Source organism: Xenopus tropicalis, chromosome 9 (assembly GCF_000004195.4).
Source record: "Xenopus tropicalis strain Nigerian chromosome 9, UCB_Xtro_10.0, whole genome shotgun sequence".
NCBI lineage: Eukaryota > Metazoa > Chordata > Amphibia > Anura > Pipidae > Xenopus > Xenopus tropicalis.
In genome coordinates this window covers 28,110,201-28,137,950 of record NC_030685.2, presented here as the reverse complement: position 1 = coordinate 28,137,950, position 27,750 = coordinate 28,110,201, and the positions used below count along the sequence as shown (strand labels likewise).

The 27,750-nt window shown below is 39.4% G+C and overlaps 1 protein-coding gene across 15 annotated transcripts in view; it reads right to left on the bottom strand.

Annotated features, from left to right (window-relative positions):
* Positions 1-2,380: 2,380 nt before the first annotated feature.
* The window catches only part of sun1 (Sad1 and UNC84 domain containing 1), a 34,893-nt gene continuing 9,523 nt past the window's right edge, over positions 2,381-27,750 (bottom strand). For 6 of the 15 annotated variants that reach the window (XM_012971089.3, XM_004917971.2, XM_004917970.4 and 3 more), the window contains 21 exons: positions 25,606-25,761; positions 23,841-24,034; positions 20,570-20,596; positions 20,126-20,464; positions 19,051-19,173; positions 18,571-18,654; positions 17,222-17,332; positions 15,742-15,840; positions 15,233-15,326; positions 14,139-14,197; positions 13,112-13,254; positions 12,628-12,864; positions 11,541-11,618; positions 11,400-11,440; positions 10,541-10,682; positions 9,858-10,103; positions 9,417-9,501; positions 8,562-8,677; positions 6,041-6,208; positions 4,482-4,574; positions 2,381-4,322 (listed from right to left, as the gene is read on the bottom strand). In XM_012971089.3, coding sequence (XP_012826543.2) covers positions 4,209-4,322; positions 4,482-4,574; positions 6,041-6,208; positions 8,562-8,677; positions 9,417-9,501; positions 9,858-10,103; positions 10,541-10,682; positions 11,400-11,440; positions 11,541-11,618; positions 12,628-12,864; positions 13,112-13,254; positions 14,139-14,197; positions 15,233-15,326; positions 15,742-15,840; positions 17,222-17,332; positions 18,571-18,654; positions 19,051-19,173; positions 20,126-20,464; positions 20,570-20,596; positions 23,841-24,034; positions 25,606-25,688 — 2,676 coding nt within the window. In that variant the 5' untranslated portion in view covers positions 25,689-25,761 and the 3' untranslated portion in view covers positions 2,381-4,208. The remainder of the gene's footprint in view (positions 4,323-4,481; positions 4,575-6,040; positions 6,209-8,561; positions 8,678-9,416; positions 9,502-9,857; positions 10,104-10,540; positions 10,683-11,399; positions 11,441-11,540; positions 11,619-12,627; positions 12,865-13,111; positions 13,255-14,138; positions 14,198-15,232; positions 15,327-15,741; positions 15,841-17,221; positions 17,333-18,570; positions 18,655-19,050; positions 19,174-20,125; positions 20,465-20,569; positions 20,597-23,840; positions 24,035-25,605; positions 25,762-27,750) is intronic. The other 9 variants (XM_002941807.5, XM_012971091.3, XM_031893689.1 and 6 more) reach the window with 8 other exon arrangements.

The following is a 27,750-nucleotide window of genomic DNA, read 5'->3' as shown; positions in this document are numbered from 1 at the left end:
GCCGTGAGTGCTTCTGCGTATGTGTGCACTGGATGGCATTCGTTTACCTGAAACCAGCGGGGAAGGACAGGTGTGTGTGCTTCTGCATATGTGCGCGCTGGATTGCATTCCTTTACATGAAACCGGTGTGGAAGGACGGACGTGGGGGGTGGGGTGCGTGCACAGTGAATGTCATCTTCAAATCCATATACTCGAGTATAAGCCAAGGGTGACCTTTTCAGCACATTTTTGGTGCTGAAAAACTCGGCTTATACTCGAGTATATACGGTATCTCTCCATGGGACATTAGTCTTCAAGTGGCCATACACATTCGGATATCGGTCCTATGTTTAAATACAATGATCTAAAACTAACATTGAGACTGTAATTGTCAAATAAAGCCCTTAAAACACAAATCAGAGGATGTTCTGTACTTGAAATAGTTGACAGAGACCAATTGTACGAAAGCAGCTTCCACTGTAGGTCCCCCAAGCATATCGTCCGATACACGTGTAGATTTTTTCGTAAGCCAACAGAAATTTCTAACCTGGCAGAACGACTAGATGGCCGATCGGCATGATACGAAATTATTATTACTCTGAGCCCACACACAGTCCAAAATTTCATACAATTTTATCGGTATGTGAATGGTAAGTTTAGAGTTTCACAAGTTATACAGTTACAGTCTTACTAACCAAAATAGGGATGTATTCTGATTGGGTGACAAGATAATAAGGTATCATAATCTTGTTGTGTAAGTCTGGTCATTTCCTTTTACTGTTTTACCATAACAGCCAGTTTACTTTGAAACCCTCTCCATAAGGGCTCTGGCACACGGGGAGATTAGTCGCCCGCAACAAATCTCCCTGTTCGCGGGCGACTAATCTCCCCGAATTGCCATCCCACCGCCAAAAATGTAAGTCGCCGGAGAGATGGCATACGCTGCGCAAGTGATTTCGGCAAATTGCCGAAGTTGCCTCACGAGGAATCGAAATTGCGCCGCCGCGTTTGCCATCCCACCGGCGACTTACATTTTTGCTGGTGGGAGATTAGTCGCCCGCGAACAGGGAGATTTGTCGCGGGCGACTAATCTCCCGTGTACCAGAGCCCTAAAGCATTCCAGAACTTAAGTAACTTAATTATAATTTGACTTACTATTTAAGTCTATGCACTATGTACATTCCTGCAATTAAATTATATTACCCTTATACACTTGCAGGTATGTATGCATCAGCCCAATAAATAGTGAGTGCCTATGGCATCTTACAGCAGCCTCTCTAGCATTGGCCAAAATCCACAGATTGCCCGTCCATGCCTGACAGCCAGTCACACGCTAGTTTTCCAACCTCAACACATGGGGCAATTGAGATATTTTTTTTTTTTTTTTGCAGCAAGTGCGATTTTCAGCGGGTCAGACAATAGCATTAGGGTCCAGGCAGAATTGAGAGCCTTTGCCACTTACCAAGCTGAAAATCATGTGGGCAGCAAAGCACTTGCAATTGCCTTGTTCCCCCAAGAGGAAACAAAAAAATAAATATACATATTTGGATAAAAAAAAAAAGTCACAACAATCATCCATTAAGAAAAATAAAGAGATTAGACCTTGTTGTGCCAGTTTCCATTTTTCAGCCGTTAATCAGGTTGGGAACATTTCCTGGGCACACATCCAAGACAGGCATTGTGTGCTCAATGTGACTTCCACTGAAGGATCCAAAGCATCCTGAACCTAAACTGCTCATATTGGCATCTTCTGTAGAGCTGTGTTTGCACCAACTTCCAAATGGATATTGTGATGCCTTCCTGCTGACAACTTTAAGGGGTTAACAGGCAGTTGGAAACCGCGTGTATGACATGTTCTATAGTGAGCAGGTACAGGTATAGGACCCATTATCCAGAATGCTCGGGACCAAGGGTATTCCGGATAAGGGGTCTTTCCGTAATTTGGATCTCAACACCTTAAGTCTACTAAAAAATCAATAAAACCCAATAGGATTGTTTTGCATCCAATAAGGATTATTTATATCTTAGTTGGGATCAATTCCAAGGTACCGTTTTATTTCTACATAGAAAAAGGAAATCAGTTTTACAATTCTGAATTATTGGATTATAATGGAGTCTATGGGAGACAGGCTTTCCGTAATTCGGAGCTTTCTGGATAATGGGTTTCCGGATAAGGGGTCCGATACCTGTAGTTGTTTCCTCCCACATGCTAAAACATACAGGAGGCTTCTGATTTAATTTGATCCTACTGTGTTCGTGAATATAATAGGCACCCTTAGATTGTAAGCTCCCCTGGGCAGGAATGGATGTGAATCATATATAAACTGCTAAGTAATGGGTCTTATACCTGTAGCTTTATACAGATGGTGCCAGACAGCAAACATTTAAAGGAAACAATAGATTAACAGAAAAGGATATTGTTTATTACTTTTTCAAATATTACATGCACTCAAAAATTAAACTCTTTATTTAAAACATTTCAATTTCTTTCCAGTATGGAGCAAGCAAAGAAAAGTCACTGAAAAACAAATAGCTGGAAAAGCCTTTACAAAAATACATTGCACAAAGTCCTATTTTTCATCTTTAAAAATAAATTAGTGCTCTTGGGAAAAAAAAGCTCCCCCCTCCCCTTTATACCACCTCCCAAAATTTGATTTACATAGAGTATCTGACTTATAATATTTAATTCTATACATCTCATGGGGCGCCATGACTGTTTTCTTATAAGTGGACTCTTGTGCAATATACACAGACTCTATTCAAAAAGCCAGTCAGCGGAATTGGCTCTCTGGTGCAAGGCTTTAACTCTTTAACCCGTTTGCAAAGGTGGTTAACATCTGGGATCATGCTTAAGGGTGCTGATATTATGAAAGAAGTCTATAAATACACATATAAATATGACACTAGACATAAGGTGGGCCCTCAAATAATTTAATATATACGTTTACATGGATAAATAAGACAGTAGATGTAGTAGAACAGTTGGTAAGGTACACTTTCTGGGTATTAAGAGGACATATACCGCCCCATATAACAATGTAACCATGAGCAGGGTGCTCTTCTAAACACTTTTTGCAGAGAAACCAGTCAGGACAAAATAGCAAAAGCTTGATTTAACATTGCAGGAATCGTCTCCTGATGTTGCCCGTCTCATTTCTGTTGTGGCTGTCACATTTAGCAACAGAATGCAGCATTTAAACATCAGGAGACACTTCCTCCTTGTCCGTCCCATAACTAGGCAGGATAGCAAGGGGCGCTCTAGTTAAGCACTCTTGATATAAGTAGCAGAAAAACTCCTAATACCATGAAAACTAAATAAGAAATAGGATTGCATTGTTATACTTAGGGTATATGTTCCCTTAAAAGTTGCACTATAAGTATCCAGCGTACACTTGTAAAGTACCATAAAGCACAGTTGGTATTTCAGCACAGGTCCCCAGAGTAGCCTGGGAATTTTTTTCATACCTGTTGCTTACTGTGGCATTTTTTTTTTTTTTTTTTTTTTAAACTTTGAGAGCAACCAAATTTGTATTCTGAAAAGAAATGCCTTTTCTCCCATTCTGTAGAAACAGTATCAAAATATTCTTATATTAAACGGGAACATGAACAAAGAAAGATATCCTACAATCTGTAGCTGTTCTTTAATTTGCAGTTTCAGTCATTAAACAGCCATAACAGGACCTGACAATGACTGGGACAGCTGAAATGTAAATGCCTAGGCCACTGGTTTACACCACCACCAATCAATGACAGATGGGTAAATCACTACCTGAGGCCAGCTGCCTTTATTAGTGACTGGCTGAGGGATGATATTAAGAACCAAAAGAAAAAAAAAACGTGTCCTAAACCGGACTGTAAAACCGTTTTATATCTGCAAATAGAAGAAAAAAAACCGTTTGCATTAAGTGCCTTTTTAAAACCATATTTTTGTAGCCGTCTTCCACTAACTGGCCTTTCAATCCTGAGTAATTCACATGCAGCATTTTATGGAGATAGGAGCCAAGCTGTAAAGCATACTGATAACAGCTAAGTGCATATCAAACTGGTTTGGTCGAATCTCTCGTTGGCAGGTTTTCCTGGTAGTGGCTAAATGAAGACTGACCGTGCAGCATATAATGCTGCTGCCCATATTTTAAATATTATTTATATATATATATATATATATTTTCCAGTGTTCCAGGATTGTAATATTTACAATACAAATTTACATTTCAGATAAACATTAGGGGTTATTGTACAGGTGTTCCATGTGCCCTAAAGCGATACAGACAGGTAAAGTCTTGGTGGCCCCAATTAGAGAAGATTCGCAGCTCCACAATCTGGAAAGGTTTTTTATATTCTTCCTAAAGAGGGGAAAACAATAAAAAGGTTGTTCAAACTATCAATTATCATAAATAACATTGTAAAGCTCAGATATACTCAAAAGTGTTTAATGTACAAGCTTGCAGCCAGATGAGAAGACTATGTTACATCTAGGACATGCGCTTAATAAAATAACTTACCATTATGTGGAATATTTGCAGGGGTTCCCCTTCTTGATCATACACAGCACGAATTAAAACTTGCCCATCTTCCTGGTACTCATCATCTAGGCCCTGTTTGGTAAGGAAATACAGAAAAATGTGAAGTCTAATGCCAAAAAGAGTAAAGCATCACAAGCAGAGTTTGCTGGATTGGATGCTAGGGAGTGCTATCATGGAGGAGATAATACATGAATACTTGTAATGGGTCCCAATAGAGATTAGTGAAATCATGTGTGCCTACTGTTCAGATGCAGCACCTAGTGAAAAACATGATGAGCTATGTAATAAAAGGCACTACGTTTGCCCAGGAGCAGAAACCCATAGCACGCAATCAGCAGATAGAATTTACTGGCCACCTCTTTAAAGTATTGTTTGGTATGGGTTACTGCTACTGGGCAAACAGTGCTTTTATTTCATATGGGCAACAGAATTTACTTCAGAACACACTGTACAAATGAGTGTTGGCTTCAACTTGGCACAGTCAAATGGGATCAACTGTTACATGGAAAATTGAAGTTATAAAACTTAAATCCTGTAGTGTTTTACAAGAATAATTTAAATGCAACCCACATGCCTGGAAAAGGGTCAGTGATTACCTGGACTCATAAGTAGATAGCCAAACTATGGGGGGGGGGGGGGATTGTGGTAAAAACCGCAAGCATTGTGTAAAATTGTGTAATTGTGTTTTTGCGAATGTTTAGTGCTGCTCGCAAACATTTATTACAATACAAATAATTAATACCTGCTTGAAGATGACGTAAATCTTAACATGAAAAGTTAATACATATACGGTGCACACTAAAAGGTTTCAGGCATATATTTATAAACAGAGAAAATTACTTATTATACCAGTTGCCAGCAACTTATCTTTTAGGCACCAGTGTTCTAGATGTACAAGAAAGAGACACTACAAAATCTATTGCAGATATTACAGGTATGGGATTGGTTATCCAGAAACTCATTATCCACCTTAGATACCATTTTTATCAAATAATTCAAAATGTTTAAAACATATTTCCTTTTTCTCCATAATAATAATAATAATAATAATAATAAAACAGAACCTTGTACTTGATCCCAGCCAAGATACAAAAAAAATTCTTATTGGATACAAAACAATCCTATTGGCTTTGTTTAATATATAAATCCAGCTTTAGTAGATAATGTATGGAGATCAAGGAAAGACCCCTAATCCAGAAACCCCAAGGTTCGGAGCATTCTGGATAACAGGTCCAATATCTGTACTAAACCTATAATTAAAACAGAAAAAAAAAAATTACAAAAGACCCAAGACAATCTACACATGCACATTTCACTTTGGAAAAAACAAAAGCAATGTAATTGATCAGTTACTTAATTTTAACTGTGAACATTTTGGTTCCTGGCACTGCAGAACAAACCATAAAGACTTGGACAACAGGGCATAGGACGTACCAGTTTCTCCATGAAAAATTCCAGCAATTGTAATTTGTAATTATACACAGCACAAGGCAAGACAGGAGCTGATTTTTAATAAAAACAAAACAAAAACCACTTACATAAACTGCAAAGTCTTTAGGTGCGCTTGTTATGTTTCCTAATGGTGAGAGGGACTTTGGTATGTGCTCAATAGAAAAGGCAGTTGGGTAAATCATCCTTGATAGGCGAACAACAAGGTATCCTTGGGTTCCCTTAAAAGCCCAACAGTTTCCTGGGTACATATCCGGCTATGAAAAGTAAAGAGAAAAGTTGTCAACTACAAAGACTTGGGCACACACATAAAAACTTCAACCTTAGTGCAACTCAGAAGCATAATACAAAATGTTATATATATATATATATATATATATATATATATATATATACACACACACACACATACAGTGGAGGAAATAATTATTTGACCCCTCACTAATTTTGTAAGTTTGTCCAATGACAAAGAAATGAAAAGTCTCAGAACAGTATCATTTCAATGGTAGGTTTATTTTAACAGTGGCAGATAGCACATCAAAAGGAAAATCGAAAAAAATAACTTTAAATAAAAGATAGCAACTGATTTGCATTCCATTGAGTGAAAGTGCATTCCATTGAGTGAGAGTTTTTGAACCCCTACCAACCATTAAGAGTTCTGGCTCCCACAGAGTGGTTAGACACTTCTACTCAATTAGTCAACCTCATTAAGGACACCTGTCTTAACTAGTCACCTGTATAAAAGACACCTGTCCACAGAATCAATCAATCAAGCAGACTCCAAACTCTCCAACATGGGAAAGACCAAAGAGCTGTCCAAGGATGTCAGAGACAAAATTGTAGACCTGCACAAGGCTGGAATGGGCTACAAAACCATTAGCAAGAAGCTGGGAGTGAAGGTGACAACTGTTGGTGCGATTGTTCGAAAATGGAAGGAGCACAAAATGACCATCAATCGACCTTGCTCTGGGGCTCCACGCAAGATCTCACCTCGTGGGGTGTCAATGATTCTGAGAAAGGTGAAAAAGCATCCTAGAACTACACGGGAGGAGTTAGTTAATGACCTCAAATTAGCAGGGACCACAGTCACCAGGAAAACCATTGGAAACACATTACACCGCAATGGATTAAAATCCTGCAGGGCTCGCAAGGTCCCCCGGCACATGTGCAGGCCTGTCTGAAGTTTGCCAATGAACACCTGAATGATTCTGTGAGTGACTGGGAGAAGGTGCTGTGGTCTGATGAGACCAAAATAGAGCTCTTTGGCATTAACTCAACTTGCTGTGTTTGGAGGAAGAAAAATGCTGCCTATGACCCCCAAAACACCGTCCCCACCGTCAAGCATGGGGGTGGAAACATTTTGCTTTGGGGGTGTTTTTCTGCTAAGGGCACAGGACAACTTATTCGCATTAACGGGAAAATGGACGGAGCCATGTATCGTGAAATCCTGAACGACAACCTCCTTCCCTCTGCCAGGAAACTGAAAATGGGTCGTGGATGGGTGTTCCAGCACGACAATGACCCAAAACATACAGCAAAGGCAACAAAGGAGTGGCTCAAGAAGAAGCACATTAAGGTCATGGAGTGGCCTAGTCAGTCTCCGGACCTTAATCCAATAGAAAACCTATGGAGGGAGCTCAAGCTCAGAGTTGCACAGAGACAGCCTCGAAACCTTAGGGATTTAGAGATGATCTGCAAAGAGGAGTGGACCAACATTCCTCCTAAAATGTGCGCAAACTTGGTCATCAATTACAAGAAACGTTTGACCTCTGTGCTTGCAAACAAGGGTTTTTCCACTAAGTATTAAGTCTTTTTTTGTTAGAGGGTTCAAAAACTTATTTCACTCAATGAAATGCAAATCAGTTGCTATCTTTTATTTAAAGTTATTTTTTCGATTTTCCTTTTGATGTGCTATCTGCCACTGTTAAAATAAACCTACCATTGAAATGATACTGTTCTGAGACTTTTCATTTCTTTGTCATTGGACAAACTTACAAAATCAGTGAGGGGTCAAATAATTATTTCCTCCACTGTACATACACACACATACACGGGACCCATTATCCAGAATGCTTGGGACCTAGGGTTTTCCGGATAAGGGGTCTTTCCGTAATTCAGATCTCCTACCTAAAGTCTGCTAAAAACATTATTTAAACAGTAATTAAACCCAGTGGGATTGTTTTGCCTCCAATAAGTAATTATAACCTTAGTTGGGATCAAGTACAAAGTACTGTTTTATTATTAGAAAAAAAGGAAATCACTTTTAAAAATGTGAATTATTTGATTAAAATGGAGTCTATAGGAGATGGTCTTTCCGTAATTTCCAGATAAGCGGTCAGATACACACACACACACACACACACACACATAAATGTATTTATTTTGCAGGAATATTAAGAATTCACACACAGTCAAGGTTTAGTGCAGGACTCAAATTCCCTATGCTAGAGGCTGCCTTGCATAGGATGCGCATAAATACTATATTGTACAAAAAAAAAATTTAAATGAATGATAGTAAGTAACTATATTTTATTGCTAAAAAGCAGTGTAAAATTCTGAAAATATCTGCTTTGGAAATATTGCTGGAATATCAGAGAGTTAAAAACTCACCTGTATAACCACTCTAGGGGACTGTGAAAAATACCACAAAGGAATTCCAAACAAGCTCATTAAAGCTGTTTTTGTCCCATAGGTCTCAGAACAACGTGTACCAAGGATACTGCCACCTGAAGAAAGGAAAACACAATCTCAGCACCAGTGAGAAATAAAAATCATTTACCATCATCATATTGTCCTGATAAGTCTCCTGTCCTCTTTCTTTACTCAATAATACAAGCCACTTACATAAGGAAAAAAAAACAAAAAAAAACAGTGTTTTCTTGGCAGGACGCAGCTATGTTTTTTTTATAAATGCCAATTAGGGCCCTTGACTGAAATCCCTTCTGGCCTCGTTGATAGCAGCCCTGCTTGGGAGTGGGTAAGTAGAGCGCACAGAGAAGAGATCAGCTGCAGACTGTAAGAATTACCCTGCTCCCACTTCTACATTCAAACCATTTGCCTATTCCAATCATGTATCTCTATTACTACTTATGGCACAGACCCATTATCCAGAATTCTTTGGTACAATAATATGTAAATCCTGCTAATAGATGCTTCCTGTTCACTTGACCAGAAAATAACAGATTCTACTCCAAGTAGCCATATACAGCTGAAGAATACTCTCTGGGGGAAAACTATACTAGATTAGGGAACACATGCAATGCTTATACAGGCCAAGTAGATTCCAATTTGTAATTCTATTCTGGTAGCAGCCAAAGTCTCAGGCCTGAAGACAAGCAACATCTGTGCAAGCAAAAGACTTCTAAAAATGCTGCATACAACCATATACTGCATGCAAACCCTACGAATGGAAGAACCCCTCCTCTATCCCATTAAACTAGTTAAAACATAAAATAATTCTCTTACCTCCAGATTCCAAAGCAAAATCGGCCATGCCAGTGCGATCTTGGGAGTAGAGTCTCAGAGCATTATTTATCATTGCCTGAGTTTCCTGCATATACATAACAGAACAAATATATCAAAGGGTTTTATATCTGCATCGTGCATACATGGCACACACAAGTATTACTGACTAAACTTTTCCCAGTATGACCCTGAGAAAATGCAGAATAACACAGTGGGACATGGGGCTGCCATGTCTGTCTGCATCTTTTCCTTGTCCTGACTCTTTGGGAGCAGGAGCATGCAGTTGGGATTGGCCTCAGTTGTGCATGGTCTGTGTTGGCAATTGCCACCAAACAGCTAGGCACGGCATGATATGGTCAGAAAGCGGGGCTTCTACAGGGGCCCTATGATGGATAAAACACTTTCTTTAAACCAAAAATCTAAGCAATGTGTTACATTTACCTGTTTAGAAATGCCATCTATTGCCCCAGTGATGGCAGTTTCCACCACTTTTGCAGAAGGGACCTGCTTTGTTAGGATGACATGGTGTGTAATGTTTTGGAGAATTTTCAGCTCTAATTCCTGCAGCCTGCTATTGAAATCTCCTTTATTCACATAATTTGCAGATAGCCATTGCAGTAAGGATTCTGGAATATTTTCCTGGCTGGCAAACATCATATGGATGGACTCTTTAACTCTTGCATCCACCTGTGCATTGAAATGCAGAACATGTAATTAACATGTCAATCAAACATCCAGCACATGAAGGATGTCAGTAACACAAAATGTGAAAGGTAATTAACAGAATTCTTTCCACACATTAACCACTGTTTAAAATATACCTACAATGATACAATTTAATTTTAGCACGTGAACATACATGTATAATTAGACATATCTAAATTAAAATAACTCATCGGTTCAGCATGGCAAGCTCTATGACTCAACTATAAATGACAGCAATCTCCTTCAGCAGAAAACCTAACTCAGACATTAGTATGTAAAAAAAGGACGCCCATAAAATGGCAGGTGCCCAACCAGCTAGAAAGAAAAGCTGAACCTTCCCAACCTGTGCTTTCTGACAAAGAAGGAAACACTTTGCCAACTGTGTGGGGGTGTACATAAATATTTTGCTTATTATATACCTTTTGCAGAAGGCAGTCTGGTAGGTCGCAGCTTGTCTGCGCCGTCTGTCGGTTTGTAAAAGCAGCTTTGTAGGTTTCAAACTCTTCTTCTAGACTCTCAATACGTCTTCGGAGGAGACTTTCATCATGAATTTCGCCACGGCTGAAACAAAATCCAAGTAACTATTGAGCAACAATGCCATTAATACATTTTTATTTACTGAACAGCCTGGCATCCAGGTTGGCATAGGGTCATGCTGGAGAAGAAAGGCACAGCAAGCCATTTGGACTGGACTGACACAGAAGCACAATATGGCTCTTGGGACACCAAGTGCCACAATCAAAAAATATTTGTACATTTTTAGATTGCAAAGCTCTATTGAGCAGGGCTCTTTTTTAAGAGGTAAAAAGAAACAGCACCTCTTGAACATACATTCATGTTGAAAAAAATGTTCTAGGATATTAGTCAGCTAATTCCAGGAAACAAATGAAGAACAAAATGTATATGCAAATAGTACTATGCTTACATATACCATTTACATTTTAGGAAATGAGGAGATTTGCATCAAGGGTTGTGTCAAATACAATATCTTCATGCAGGACTCCAATCAATGGCAGCTCTCAAGTGAAGGTTTTGTAATATCCCTTGCACACAAACAGGAATAGCCAATACAAAAAGTGTGGGCACAAGCAGATACCATACATAGTGTATTCCCGTATTGCTTACATGTAGTAAATTAATAAAAATATTGGCATTAATGTGTTTTAAATAAGCCCACTTTTTACTATATCCCCCCCCCAAAAAAAATATATAATCCAAAAATAAAAAGGTAAAGGTAGATTGCTTTTATCAAGAGTGACACTACATTTAGTTTTATACCTGGTTCTTGACTCTGCTAATTTTCTATCTTCCTCAATCGCCTGAGAATGAAAAAAAAAAAAAAGTGTGCATTAATGCTCTAAAAATAAATTCTATAAATGGAACACCATTCTAGCTGCATCCCCACAGCATTCCTCATACCTGTGATAGCTTTGCAAAGAGTGCCTCCAAATGAACAATACGGGCTTCATGGTTGCTGGCGGTGCTAGAGGACGCATCCTAAAAATAAAGAGGAAAAAGGTTAGCCATGCTGTTAATGCATTCCGTTTCAAAACTGACCTACATTTGTGTAAAATAAAGACACACTTATTGTGCTGGGAGTAAAAATGCTTAGTTAAGCAAGAATGACTATATAATCTTTACCATCTGAAGCATTTTAACAGCCTCCGAGCTTGTGTGTCATTCAGATGATCACATTAGGTAGTGCTGGTAGATGCAGAGGGGCAATATTCCTAGCAACTCCCTATGGCATGTGTTGTGCCCACAGCACTGGACTTGGCAACTGGTCCTAGAATCAGGGCAAGGTGGAAAGTATCGGCTATTCATATCCTTGGGTTACAAGTGCTTCATGGATGGCTCCTAAAGAGAGCAATTTTGTGCCTCTAAGGACACCACCACCTGTGACCATGTGATAAAGCAGCATTTAATGTTTTATATATAAAAATAAATATTTATCCATAGCTGCAATAAATAATTCAGAGGGTTAATTATGCCTGTCTCAAAAACACTCTATGAATCTTTGCCTTTGGCTATGCAGCTGTCGCTTACCTATAATAAGGTTACCAGATGATTTGAAACTGGAGACGCCTCAAGAAAAGGCTAGGAAAGCTGTACATATTGTATTTAATTTATCAGCTAGTTTTCAGCACTGCACTTTTTATTTATTAGAAATGTTCCTGATTTTTCCAATGATCTAGTAACCTTTTCCTACAACACCCAAGCATGCCTGTGTGAATAGAAGAGCAACTGAGAATGCACTGAAATAAATTAGGATATACGTGGAAACAGATTGAGCATAGTATGTTATGGTCTTATTTAACTTGTTAATTTATTAACCTTTCTATACAAAACCAGGAACATACAGTAGGCATGCCAAGCCCACACATCTCTTATATGTAGCGTATGGCGTTGGTGTAAGAGTATATGAACAAATACCTCCCGTTACACGTTAAGCAGGCGGGGTCTTTAAAAGATAAATAGTAAAAAAAAAAAAAAAAAAAATATTTACCACTGAGGGTTCCTTCTTTTCAACCGTGTGTTTAGCAAAATGCTGCTCAAACATGTTTGTAATAATCGATGACAAATGGCTTTCATCGTTCATCTGTTGGACCTGCTCTTGAATTTTCAGGACCAAAACATTTAATTTTTTGTAGTCTTCCATGTGACCATTGTGCTTACGACCCATTAATCCAAACTGCTTTTCCAGCTCTCTTATTCGGTCAGTATCATACGGCAAGCCCTCCTCCTTAAATAAATGTAGATGTACAGACAAATGATAACATGCTTATTAAAATTGTAATAGCACTGCACTTGCATGGTGAAGCTACAATATTATGGACACGGACTTGCTAAGCAATGATGTATTACAGACTCCACTAACACAGGCACATTAAGCTATCGTCACTTGAAGACAGTTCTTGTTATGGAAAAAAGTGCTATGCTATTGCTGAGGTCAAAGGGTAAATTGGAATGTGAGACTTATTCTGTCATACCTTGGTGCCTGGGCTAGATATAGTAGTGCTTTCTGGAGAAGGCTCGAGGCTGTGAGCGGTTTCTTCAAGCACATCGGATGAAAATATTCTTAAACCGCCGAATGCAGGAAGCAGAATGTAATCTGAACCCCATAAGTAAAGACCTAAAATATAAAGTTTTGAATTGCAACATATATTTTAAATAAGAAAGACACACATTGCCAGTTTAACTTTGAGAGGCTAATGCACAGGAGTCTATACGAGAAGCATATAATCAGCTGGGTGGCAAATGTAGGGTTATCTTATCTTTAGTGAAATACATTGGTCTAGCATATCAATGTCACTGACAAAAGGATGTATTTGGACCAATCCAATGATTGCTGCATATATCTTCAGAATACATGCAAGTTAGAAAAAGCAATTTCCAGCAATCTTGCAAAAGTCACCAATCTGGCCCTTGCCTTACAACTACTGCCACACGAGACAGATTTGGGCACAGTAACATGTTAGATAGAGGATTTTGCAACAAAAATACACACTATGTCTGGTGCAGTGTTTCTGGGTGCAGACTCACCATTAAGCAGATCAGAAAGGCGGGAGCTTTTACTGGGCTTAAACGCAGACCAATAAGCCCCCCCCCCCCCCATTTGGCAGTAGCTTAAAGTTATAGTTTATCTTTAAATTACATTTTAGTATGATGTATACCAGAATAATATTGAGTTTCTGCAAGTGGTCTTTTTTAGCTTTTTGTTTAGCCGTTTTGAAATTTCAGTAGCTATCTGGCAGCTAGGGTCCTAACTACCAGGTAACCAAGTGAGACATTGGCATATGAATAACAGAGTGTGAACAGAAAACTTAGAAATAAAAATGTATATTAACAAAATTGTTGCCTCACAGAGCAATAGTTTTTGACTGCTGGGGTCAGTGACCCCTATTTGAGAGCTGAAAATAGGCAGAAGGTGCCAAATAATTAAAAACTACTTGAAAATGAAAAATGAACTAAAAGTAATGAACTCTAGTTTGAAACATTATATTTGAACTAACTTACCAAGCAAAATGAGCAAGGGCAAAAGCAGAAGTAACAATTTAGACAGTTTTGAAAGGCATCTAGGAGCAAAGAGATAAGAAACGTAATTTATTACAAAGAATCCTGTGTATATAACATACATAGTAAGAACACAAAATATGCCTGTAACCCTGAATTTTGCCACACTGTACAAATAAAATGTATTTGCAAAACAAAAAAAAAAAATTATCAAAAAGATGCAATGCAGATAATCTTTACTGAAACCGTAAACTATATAGAAAGTTTAAGGCCTTTTAAACTTAAACCTTGTCTTTTAACATGTAGAACTTTTTCTAACAAACAAACAAAAAAAAAAAAACCAAAAACACTGATGTACCATTTATTATAGCTGCTGACATTCACATGCATGCTAGGCTATTTTACCTAGTAAGGGCACCTCATGCATTTCCTTAAGCAAGAAAATTAAAATCTAAGGAACACATGAAAATATCTAGATAGAGTCTTAATACACTGTTTAACACTTGCCTAGTGCAAGAGTAGAAGAGGATTTCAGGCTGGTTAGGTGATGGGTGATGGTTAGGAAGTAGTGGTTTAGGGTCAGGTTATGCTGATCATCATTAGCAGGGATGCACCAAATCCAAAGGTTTTTGGACCCTGCTTGCACATGTGCAGTTTAAGCAGATTTCCTGCTACCTCCAACTGCACACGCGCAAGCAGGGTCTGTGTCGCCGGTGAGACTCGAAGACTGGTCACTTGCAGGGAAGATGTCTGCAGGTACGCAGCTACGCTACTCTGCTCTTTTAGGTTGTGGTTAGCGATAAAGGCAATTTTAAAAGTTAGAAAATATGCGATAAGGGAGAGGTGGGGGGGGGGGGGGGGGGCAAGGCAGTGCTACTTAAGGGGACATACTTCTCCTTTAACAGTGAAAATTTTCAAACCTGCCCGATTGATTTTCAGCCCAACATTGGATGAAAGATCGCTAAATGTACGATCGTTTGGTGCACACTAACCTTAAGATAATTTGACGGTTTGTCATAAAATTGGACATTAAGGAAGAAAAAATTGTTACGTGTATGGCCAGTTTTCTCTTAATACAATACATGCTTCATACTGACCTGGTAAGGATAAAAACATTTAACAAAGAGACCAAAGTGGCAAGTTGATACCATCCAGTTCCCAGCCACCAAAGTAAGCTGGAGGCTGCTCTACCTGTAAGAGTAAGGGAGAGGTTGGACAAGTTGCATGTTGTTTATACAGAAAGCACAAAGCAATACACTTATAGCCTTACATGCAGAAGACCAGGAGAAATACATATAGCTTGGCTCTAATACTTGCAATGAAATCAAAGCCATGCAGATTAATGGGCAAACAAAAACTGGATATTTGATCCAACGGAGATCCCATTTATATCCATGAAACAAAGTAGCTGGCAAATAGTTTTGCAAACGAGTGTACAGACAACGATTAACCACTGACAGACTGCAATCAATATCGAAATAACAAAAGCAAGCACTGGAAAAGAAGCAAGGCTTTAAAGCACAAGAATGAAATTAACCTGTGCCAGGAAAGTGCACCAAGAACAGCCTTGAGAGCTCATAGCAATGTGCAAAATCAAAATAATAACCTGGTGATACAATGGCCAACCAAAGAAACGACAACATCTTCCGGGATACAAACCATCCTGCAGCTCCAACACTGCGCACTGCTTGTAGTAATAAATAGCCTAAAATACAGGCGAGAGGCAGGTTTACTTGTCTTGTTACACAGGATCAAGGAGAATCAGAAGATGCTACACAGCAGAGAAATCACAAACAGGCAGACCATTGGGAAAAATATATTAATATATCAATTTTCTCAAAGCCAAAAAAGGGTCCCAACAGATCAAGCTCAAGCTTTATGTGCAGTGCTACATTTGTGCAGTATTGTCATAAAACTGCTGTTCATGTCTGGTGGTCCTATAGCAAAACCAATTATTCTCCCAATCATCACCAGTATCTGCATTCAGGCATGACCATCTTTTTTAGGCTGGCATAATGAAAAAAGTTAAGAGGATGGGCGCAATATGTTACAAATAAAGTGAAGCACCTCCCAAGCAGAAGTACAGTAGAAAAACAGACCTTTTGCAGGCAGCCAGTAAAATGTACACTAAAGCATAGTAGCTTATCTCGTACTTGCAAATTAGCAGGAGTTTACCCTGTTTAGCCACCAGCACATCAGGTCATATTGGCATGATCAAGATAGGACTGTAACAGTACACTAATGCAGTCATGGCCCGATGGGATTTTCAAAATCTGCCTGCTAAATATCTGGATGATTTTCAAGTCTGGCAGTACATGGACACCTTTAGATGTCTCTAAAAGAAAATTGCATGTAGGCTGCATTTTATAAAGAGGAAAGAATTAGCCAGCAAAACTTATTTGACAGGACAGGAATGGCACCCCATTTCTCATCCTGCCCTGTACTTTGCACCCGGGGCCCAGGTGTCCCCTGAAATTGCAACCATTGGTGCTCTCAACCTTGCTACAGTGGCATAAGCAAGCAAGCTCTGTGCCAGTGTCTAACTTTCTATTTCTTTTTTATTACCTAGAAAATTGTGGGCAATTTGATGTGTTTGATGCCACATGGGGGATGTTTCTCAGCCTGCAGAAAAATGCCGGCCAAGAATCAACCCCTACGCCGGCAGCATCTTCTTTCTTTTTTGCCTGCATCTGAGACTACAGAGTCAGCCCCGGTGCAGCCACATGCAGCAGATATCAGCACTGAAATGTGAGAGTTTGCATTTTGGAGCAAATATTCGCCACGTATGCCCGCTTCTCGGACAAAGAAGAAAGCAGACGTTAGTTTAGAAGCAGATTAGTGGCCTGCATTTTTCCACAGGTCAAGAATTAGCCCTATTAGGTTCTTGTTTCGTGCAACAATTACCATTTCTTAAAAAGTACAAATATAATTTGATTACGTGTTAAAACCCATTATATGTGCAAAACATTTAATGCAGAAAGAATCACCAAGGAGAATTCACACAGTACATTAGGGTACTCATTAGGATGATTTATGGTTAGTAACCAGATATAAAATGGTGCAAACAAAATAAGGTGCATATAAACCTGTGTAATAAAGGGTGTGCCATAGGGTGCCTGTCACCCCTCTAGCCCATGAAGATTGCGTGTGGATAGTGGTGCGCATTTCATGGTGTTTCGTCCCGTTATAGTCATCACCTGTTGGTTGTTGTAACAAATAATAATGTGATTCTTACACCATAGTAAAGATTGTCACCAGGAGCTTTTTCATAATATTACTTTACATAAGGAGACTGAATGGGACAAACATTCCCATAGGAGTTTCTGACTGCTTGGGGTAATGGTTCTTAATTTGCCTCAGGCAAAATGTTTCAGCCAAAGCAAACAGTATGTTGTATATTAAATTACATATACAGTTGTATACTAAACATTGTGACAATCTTTACAAACAAATAGTGGTTAAAGGAACACTTAGCCTTGAAAATAAGTCGCTCAAAGGAGAACCAAAAATGAAGTTTAAAACTTAGTAGCTCAGTACGTGCTGCTGTACACAGCTCTGTGCAACCACATTTAGGCATCTATAAGGTCTTCTGGGCACTTAAGTCAACCACATACCTTACTGGCAAGATTTTCATGTATTATATGAGAGGAATTGGCAGGGAAACTTTAAGACAACAATGAGGACAGAGACTACGTAAAAGGAGCTAGCTGTGCACTACGGACATTATGGAAGATCCACTTTTAAGACAATATAGTCACGTTCACATATATTTCTAACTTATTGTCTATATATATCTCTATAAGACCCACATTAGACTAAGTATTCCTACATTATGGGATACCAATTACTACCCTTTAGTCTTCCTTTAAAAACGTAAATGTAAATTTACCATGACTATTATTTATCATTTAAGACACATGGCACCCTGAATCTAAACACACCCCCCTACAGACAGTGAATGGAATGTCCTTGTACAAAGCTGCCTTAGACAGCATTACTCGTGAACACTAAATTGCTAAATTATATTGCTGCATCCACATGAGTGTGCCTTGGGCATCAGGTTTCCCATTTCGAGAGGGGTGAGAAGCAACTATCTGCAAAGGAGTGTATATATGATTATTGCTTGGTTTGCTGCTGCTTTGTTGTAAAAAGACAACACCATGTAATAAAGGATAAGGGGAGCTGCAAACAATCATGTGCTAGGACAGTTTAGGCATGGTGCTTTAAGATATGGAAAGTCCCAAGTCCCTTTTGCCTTTCAGAGCACTATTAATATAGGCTGAGCTTCCCCTCTGACAGTTCTTGAAACTGTTGCAAGACTCTCCAGCACCATAAATGTATGTGAATGCCACTATGTGCCATATCCTTGAGCCACTTATTTCTGACATGATGTGTTCCTTCAAGAGCCAAGTGCATGCATGAGCACCATACTTACACAGGGATTTTCCATTTATACGGAGAAGTCCGTCCTCTTTTAGAAAGTCTCTTACATTCACACTTCCACAGTAATTCAAATGAGCTGCAACATACACACGTACACACAAAGGGTCATAAAAAAAAAAAAGCAAACAAGGCCAGTTTTGCATGAACCCTGGGAAACGTGATTGTAGGCAACACATGGCATTTGCTTATTGCTGACATGTCTTTAACACGTTTAACGCCAGGACCAATAAACATTGTTTTACCATTGTCCATGATTCAAAAAAAATGTCAAGATAACATGTAAAGCTGTGATTTGAATAAGTGACTACAGACCCACATATCCCAAAATAATGCATAAATCACACAACAATGGGAGTTTAATCCCACCACAAGGTGCATTACATATTCCAAAGCAGTGTGAGCAAAGCCACCTTTTCCCCACACCGAGAGAGTGAAACAAGTTTGATCCGAGTGGTATGAGAGAACAGGGTACCTTTGAGGTCACAACCAAGCTTCAGCATAACCATATGTAACAGGCGCACAACCACAGTTGCTAGAGATGATGCGGTATTTTTAAACAGCAGCATGGCCTTATGCATGTAAAAAGGAATTTCTCCTATTGGGGAAAATATAGAGTCCAATTATTTGTTAGGAAAAATAGTATACTGCACACTTTTTGTGGTGTCCCAATGTGTAATCCACTTGCAAGTAGCACTGTATACACTATTAGACCAGGCATCTCTGGATACAACTCCAAAAACAAATTGCTGATAATGCTGTAGAAAGTGTAAATCCACCCTCCCAATTTCATACATGCTAAATGAATGAAGCAGAAGCAATGCCCCATCTGTCAGTGCTGCCCCTACAAGGGCACAGGCAATACCAGAAGGCAAGGGTCTGCATTCACAGTGCTCAGGGAGTACTTGTGAGAAAACCAGTGACAAACCTGTTTTATCCTAGATTTGTGTTTATGGATAAATTAAATCAAATGTGTTCACTGGGTGTAGGTAAGCCGTGCTTGCCAAATGTTGCTGAACAACACCCTTCACTGTAAGCCATTGGCAGTGCCAAAAACTATGTTCTTGCAGGTTGCCGAATCCTGCCCTACAGCAAAAAGTTGCCTTGCATTGGCCAATATGCATAAAAGGACTCCTTAAATTAGGCTGATAAAACATCTATTACCACCATTTTCAGCAACACTGGAGGGATTTTATTCATTTTAAACTGTATATTTGCCACTGATTGAATACTTTCCCACTTGCAAAACATCTGCGTGAAAATATTAAAAAACAAATAAAAAAACAAGCTTGGTAATGGATATCAGGCAAGGCAGGAAACATTGTGGCACATGTACCAGTTTTATGCTACAATTACAGTGTGGTAGAACGCCATGTTAGTTAAAGGCAACCACTGCAACACCAGTTCTGAGATTACAACTCCCAGCATGCAGTTTTGCACCAGTTTTTGTCCAAAACTACTAATATTTTAGGACAGAAATCAGCTAATTAGAATTAAAAGAATATGGCCAAACAAAGCGAAGAAAGCAGCTGGCAGAACAGTAATCTTACTCGATTTATTTTTCTGGCTCCGATCTCTGGAGTACACTCGTGTGGATGATGTGTGCATGCTTGATGATGGAGTGTGCGCATTTGCAGAGCCTGCATGCACATTTCCAGAAGCTGCATTTGTGATTGTAGAGCCTGTGTGTAACATTCCACAGGCTGTGTGTGTTCCAGAAGTTGCATGAACCTTTCCAGATGAGGAATAAGATGCAGATAGGGCCGTCAAGGCATCATTTCTCTGAGAGACAATGCTGCAGTCACTGCATGTATAACCATTAACCATTGTTGTCTGTGTTTCAGCTGAATTAAAGTCTCCATTGGACTGAATCACTGTAGTGTTGCCATCTGGTAACCACAAAGAATGGAAGATTACTGACAGATTGTATTAATTTTGAAGAAAAATAGGGGTTAAAAAAAAAAAAAAAAAAAAAAAAAAAAAAATGTACTCACCCTTTATCAATTCTTCGTCATCAAGACCTAGCAAGAAAAAAAAAAAAAAATTTTAGTAAAGAATATTTGAGATATAGATATATCCCCCTGTATTGCAATTTATCTCATTAAAACCTTTGCTTTTGCCTTTTTCAAACAGTAAGCTCTGATAATTTAGCCTGACCAGGCCCAATTAATCATACAGTTAACACCATACTGGCCACAATTATCCATATTATAGAAACCGACATGCATACAGTAAAATGTCATCCTTCATATAAGTACCACTCACTTCACTGTTGCTTGGCAACTGCAAATCAACAAAGGAAATGCTAAAATTGCTTAAAAACAGTCTTTTGTATGAAAGTAGTATTGTAAGGTACATGTCACAAAAGCTCCAATACTACATTTCCCTACAGGATGCAGTCTGCTGAGGAGCCTTTATTGGCATTGTTCTGCAGTAAGTCTTAGCTCATCAGATGTTTAGACATATAACCAACATTATGTCCCTTATGTCACATTCCAGAACAGCATTTTAGCGGTGAGAGGAGCAGTTCAATATATAATGTATTAATCAGGCACTACAACTGCAAAGGACATGCAAGAAGGTCCGGCTGACAAGAGTTGTGTGCATGGAAAGTCATCAGTAGGAAGCCCTACAGCATCTAGGCAAGTCAAAGGCCTATGGAAAACAAATGCTATATAAGTGATAAAGTGAAAATTTGACTTCTTTGGCCACAATCACCAAAGGTTTAGAAAAAAAACAAAAAAAAACCTTGCCAACTGTGGGTTGACTCTATTATGCTTTGGGGTAATGTGTCAGCAAGTGGCACAGGAGCATTTGTAGAGGGAAGAATGGATTCCACTAAATATCAGACAAATAAGGTTGAGGAGACTGCCTCATACAGATAAAAGCAAACAAAAGGAATTCTGGGAATGAATTCCAAACTCTTAAAAAAATCCCATTTACATGGGTTTATCCTACAGGCTACAGCTCACCCACTGGGTTTAAGGGCTCTGGCACATGGGGAGATTAATTGCCCGCGACAAATCTCCCTTGTCACAGGCAACTAATCTCCCCGAACTACCATCCCACCGACGAAAATGTAAGTCGCCGGTGGGATGGCACACACTGTGCAAGCGTTTTTGACAAATCGTCGTAAATGCCTCGCGAAGCAACTTCGGCGATTTGCCGAAATCGCCTGCTCAGCGTGTGCCATCCCACCAGCGACTTACATTTTCGCCGGTGGGATGGTAGTTCGGGGAGATTAGTCATCTAATTGTGACAAGGGAGATTTGTCGCGGGCGATTAATCTCCCCATGTGCCAGAGCCCTAAAGCTGAAGCCAGGATAATAGCTGATCAGATTCTTTTATCTGTATGAGGCAGTCTCCTCAACCGTATTAATTTGTTTGTAGAACCAAAGGGTGACTCTACATAAGCTGATCAGAAAACCCTGCACTACACTGATGAGCCTCAAGAAAGGCCTCAAGAAAGAAACCAGTCTGTAGTTGGGAATCTGATCAGCTATTATCCAGCTTTAAACCCAGTGGGTGAGCTTTAGCCTATAGGATAAACCCATGTAAATGGGATTTTTAAGGAGTTTGGAATTCATTCCCAGAATTCACTAAATATCAGAAAATTCTTGATATGGTCAGCCAAGAAACTGGAAAGATGATCTGCCTCCTACAACAAGAATGAGCCCACATTGGGATTCAAAATAGGCCCTGGCACGTCAATACATAGAGAGCCAAACGTCCCCCAACCAGTCCACTAAATAGCGACTTTCTGTTGCATCTTATCCACAGACTGACAGTCCAGGCTTGGCCCTCCTAGTCCCGTTACTTACACATTATTAAAAATCAGTAGGTAGATATTAAAAGACATGTAAACGCACACACACACACAAAAAAAAAAAAAAAATTAGGGAACAGCCTCTTTGAAATCTTTAAATACCTGCCACTCTGGAAAGTTAAAAGTAAAAGCAACTGCATCCCCTTAATCAGCTAGGATTCCCTCTGCTCCTCTAACCGACATGGCCCCCTCCCTTGGGAACTGACTTTGGCTGTTGGCTACTGTGAATGCTCAGCATTTCTCAATTCAGGTTATCAAACACACCCTACAGTCTAGCAGCCAATGAAGAGATGGCATTGTTAGTTACCATAGAAACTCTGCTCTACCTGTCTGCCCCTATTTTTTTTCTCCTAACCTCCTCTCCTGAACTCAGCCTAACCATTACAGTGCCCAATCCAAGCATAACATACTGCCTGTGTAAGCCTGCATTTTTCATTGCATGAACTTTACAGAGCATATGTGCTGTTTGCAGATGTAAACGTCACTGATGAGGTCAGAGAGAAAATGGCTGCAGGGTGAAAGCTGCTATTTATCTTAGGAAATTGTTATGGTGCTGGCAAATGGAGGGATATATGTAGTACAAATCATGTGGTTTGAGTGGGGTAGATGTGCTATTTAAAATAAAAGATAGCCCAATAAAATCTTGGAAAATAGTAAGAGTTGTTGACCTACTCTTCAAACATGGGCATATTTCAGCTGACAGCTTCTCAACTTATCTGTCTGTGTATGGGCACCCCCAACAAGCCTGCCCTAAATTTGGCCAGATGCCAATCAGGCATGTATGATTTTTCCCTTGGACCGGGGACCACAATGGCTCATTCATTCAACAGCCCATTTACCTGGCAGTTTAATTACCCCAAGATCGCTCCGACCTTGCCAAACAAGCAGATTGCACCATGTATAGCCACCTTTAGCTGGATACAAAAGGTTTTTACAAGCGGTGATTTATGCCAGAGGGGGTGCTACCAAATACAGACTACTAGGGTGTCCTAGCTTTTTCACTATTACTATATTTAACTATATTCTTTTTTCCTAAGTTTTAAAGTTAGTGAAATAAAATGTAACTGGTGTATGAAAATTTACAATTTTTTTGTTAATTAAAACACAGATTCCTGTAGTAGTTGTTGCCAACTTTTCACTTACACAATTGACTAAATATGTAAATTGGCGAAGGGTGGCTAAATGTTTGATTGCAGCTGTAGCTGAAATTATTACAATGTATAAGTGCCTTTTACCAGCTCTGATGGAGTAAATGTTCTTGAATTTTGAAACACAGGTTCATCTCAGGACAAGTAGCAGTGAAAAGAATATCCAAGCAGACAAAGTCTGAGAGACCACGGAACTAGTATGACTGGAGGAATATTATGGGTAGATTTCAGGCTTAATGTTTTAGGAAACAGGCAACTCGACTTAAACGTAAATATTAGACTTGCACTCACCCCATATGGAACTCACTTCAGTCTGTTCCCGAATTACAGATGCATCTAAAACACTGGACAGCACCGAGGTGTCAGCGATCTGCGAGTTAAAGCTGCTTTGGCTCTGGAAGGAGGTATTTGTCACTGATTTCCTTGATGCAGACTGATGGCTGGATGATGACTGCCTGCTGCTGTTATGCTGCTGCCTTACAGATCTGGGAGGGAATAAACAATTCTGTGAGAAGCTATAAGAAAAATGTACACTCGCAGATAGAGGAACAAAAATACTCATTTACTTTTTAACCCAGCACGTAATATACACACAAAGCTGTTCAACATAATGAAATTAATGTTTATGAATGTAAATGTAATTTCAAATACAGTGTAATGTGGAAAACCAGTGCTTTGGTACTGGACTGTTGATCTTTGGCACACAGAGGGATAAACATTCAGTGGTTTTAATACAGTAAATAGGAGGAACTTTTAGATAAACAGTTTGCTCCACTAAACTAAGCTTTAGCATCTTGCAGTAAATGTATTTGCAGCTGCAAAATGAAAGCCTGTGCAGTTAACCTTTGGCATTCAGTGATGACACCTGGGTCATGGGCCGGTCCATGTGTCACTGCTGACCAAATGCCAGCCTCTCTTTATGGTGCCAACAAAGAGGGAAGATGTGCTGACAACCAGATCCCATCCCCACAATACCATTTTTGCTGTAAATATTACTTACATATCTGAAAAAGCATTGTAGAAATAGTTTGCTTCTTCTTTAATTTACTTATAAATCTTTTAAAGGAGAACTAAACCCTAGCCCATAATAAGCCATCCCTCCATTCCCCTTTGCTGTGCCCCCTAAAAGCAACATCTATTCCGTTCAAAAGATTGCTTGTGTGCTTGCCATAAACATGCAGAGCTGTGCAGTGGAGTTTAAAAGCACATCTTTCTCTGTCTTCTGTCAGTTCTACAACACAGATCTTGTGGGAGCATGCATAGTTGAATCTGATTCAGGACTTAGATATAACTGTGCATGCTCCTGCAAGATCCATGCCAGAAAACAGAAGAGGATCAAAAGATAGGGTGCCTCTGAACTCTGCAGGTTTCTGGCAGGTTGGCACACAGTGAATCTTTTGAAGAGAACAAGTACTGTGGGGAGGGAGTTTGGAGAGGGGGCAATTTGTGGACAGGCTAAGGTTTAGCTCTGAGGTGCAAAGAGGTGGAAAATGTCCATTTCTAAAACTATTGTACAGACTCACCTGTAGGATCTCAAATTAAATGAAGAAAGGGTCTGACAGGCAGGGTGATAGTCAGGGCCACATTTACCACTTTAGCCCTACTCATGCCCAGCATTTGTAGCATTACGCCCAGCCAGCTACAAGCAGCAACTACCAGGTTTCCTACATGACAAACAAACACTAGGGCAACAAATGAAACAGGCCAATCTGTAGTGTTCGGACAGCCACATTTCCCAACAAAATGCCATCTGTCACCTCAATGAGCATTTACTTAAAGTTCCAGCACAGATGCTAGTAGCGGAATTCTCACCTAGAATATGCACAGTACATTTGGCAAGACTGCAAAACTGACCAGCTACTGCATTCATATGGGACCTGCAGGTGCCCATACGCTACTGAGGGATCCAACTTTCCCATTCAGGCCTATGGATACACATTAATTCTGCCTGCATATGGATTGCCACAAAAACAACTGAACAAAATGGTCAAACTATAGCATGTTAATGCATAAATGCCACTTACCCAGCATAAATCCCATTTATCCTGCAGCTTACCTGTGAGAGAGCGTGCTGTCATTAAGACTCTCATCAGCATAGTTTCCCATGCTGGTCTTTAAACGAAGACTGCGCCGTGACATTCTTGGAGAATCAAAGACCGGAGCCAATTTATGAATAGTCTCAAAATCGAGGGCTTCTGATGAATAGCTTGAGCTACAAACATGAAAAACCACCAAGTGTTAAACTACTAGACATGCCTATTGGCCTCTTTTCTTTAGTCCTTCAGAAAGTAACATTGGACAAAGACTTCATAATGGGATCAGTTCTGCAGACCACTCCAACAATGGATGTGCATTCCTTAAAGTACAACTTGAACATTTTCAATGCAGAGAACAAAACAGGTTTTTCTCTGTGTATTGTTTTTTGCTCAAGGTCTGATGTTGGAACATACGCATGTGTGACCCACTGCCTTTCTGCAACTATTCATCCAGTCACGATGTACGGCTTATGGCACATGCAACATTTCACTTGGCTTGATATATATTATCGCTTTTATTTTAACATTAAATACCTAAAAACCTTCAAACTAAAACAGCATAAAATGTTATGGTCCTTCCCAACTGTCAGATATGCTGGGCTGAAGGCAGCACAATCCTTTAATAGGCTTGAGTAGTGTTTTCATTTGCAATCAGCCTATGGAAGGATTGCACTGTTCCCAGCACAAAGTGGCCTCTACAGGAGACATTACCCTTCTTAAACATTAGGTACTGCTGGGCTGGAGGCAGCAGAGGGGTATATTTAAGCTAAAAGATATTAATGCCTAAACTCTCCTAGTAAAACAAACACATTCCTTTGGATTTCACTATCATAAGCTTTAAACATGTACAGTGGCAGAGTGCTTCTCTACTGCTGGGCCAGGTGAAACATATCCAAAGCCTGTGTCAATGCCTTTATTATTCTAAGCCATCCTGCTAAACAAGAGCCATTTACATTTACCATTAAACATCTGTTTGCCTTCTCCAAATGGTGAACACATGCGGCTCACAGAGCAGCTGTCTGACACACTGGTACACTTGTAAGCAATTCAGAAAAACACAACTGTGATGGCACAGTCTCGCTCTTTCTTATAAGGGGCCACTGATTCTAGGCAATACAACATAACTACTGTTACAGGAGGTTACAAGTTACTGACACACTGAATATAGAAATACAAATGATGCATCCTACTGGTGCACAACCAACAGACAACTGCAGTCCAGTTGAATCAAAGGTTGTATTAAATGGGTAGTTCACCTTTAAATTACCTTTGTTAGGGCAATTTACTCATTTGCAATTGCAGAAGCTACCTGGTTACTAGGGTCCAATTTAACCTAGCAACCAGGCAGTAGTTTGAACAAGAGACTGGAATATAAACAGGAGAGAGCCTGAGCAAACTAGATAATGTGAACGGAACAATAAAAAATAGTTTGTCTGCCGAGGGGGAGATGCCTCTATTTTGAGATAAAAAGATAAAAAGATGCAGAAAAGAATGCAAATAGTTTAAAACAAAACATCTTAACATGCTAAGCATAGGATGATTTCCTATAAAACTTTAACTGAACCCATTTATGGAATAAGACCTTTACCATAAAAAAAAAAAGTCTCTATAAAAATATATTGCATAAAACAGCTCATATTTAAAACCCAGCTTCATCTAAATAACCATTTTCATAAACTTTTTCAGTACTATGTGCTATTGGGTAATCCTCAAACTGCCATTTTAAAAATTAAGGGACACCCCACTTGGATTGTATGATTCACAGCCAATTAATGGCCAAGGTTAAAAATAAAACACCTATGTGGCATAGGGCTGCCAGCCTAAGGAAGCAAAAAGTTCAATGCCACGAGACGGCTTAAACAGTTTGCCGGTCTGTGTTTGCTCTTTTAAAGGGATTGCACAAGCATATATTTTATATTAACCTCTAGCTATTCAGAGAATTACATGTGTAATACAAAGTGCAAACCCAGTCCACAGTGGAGTATATAAAAAGGCAAACGGATAGAGGGTAAAATTCTAAACATCAAAACCAACAATAACCATGGTAACAAATGTAAAAGCAACACAGGAACATGCGGGCAGTTCTTAGGGAGACTTATAAACAACTTCCTCCCATTAAAAAAAAAAAAAAAAAAAAGAGAATAGAAGCTCTTAAGATGAGATTA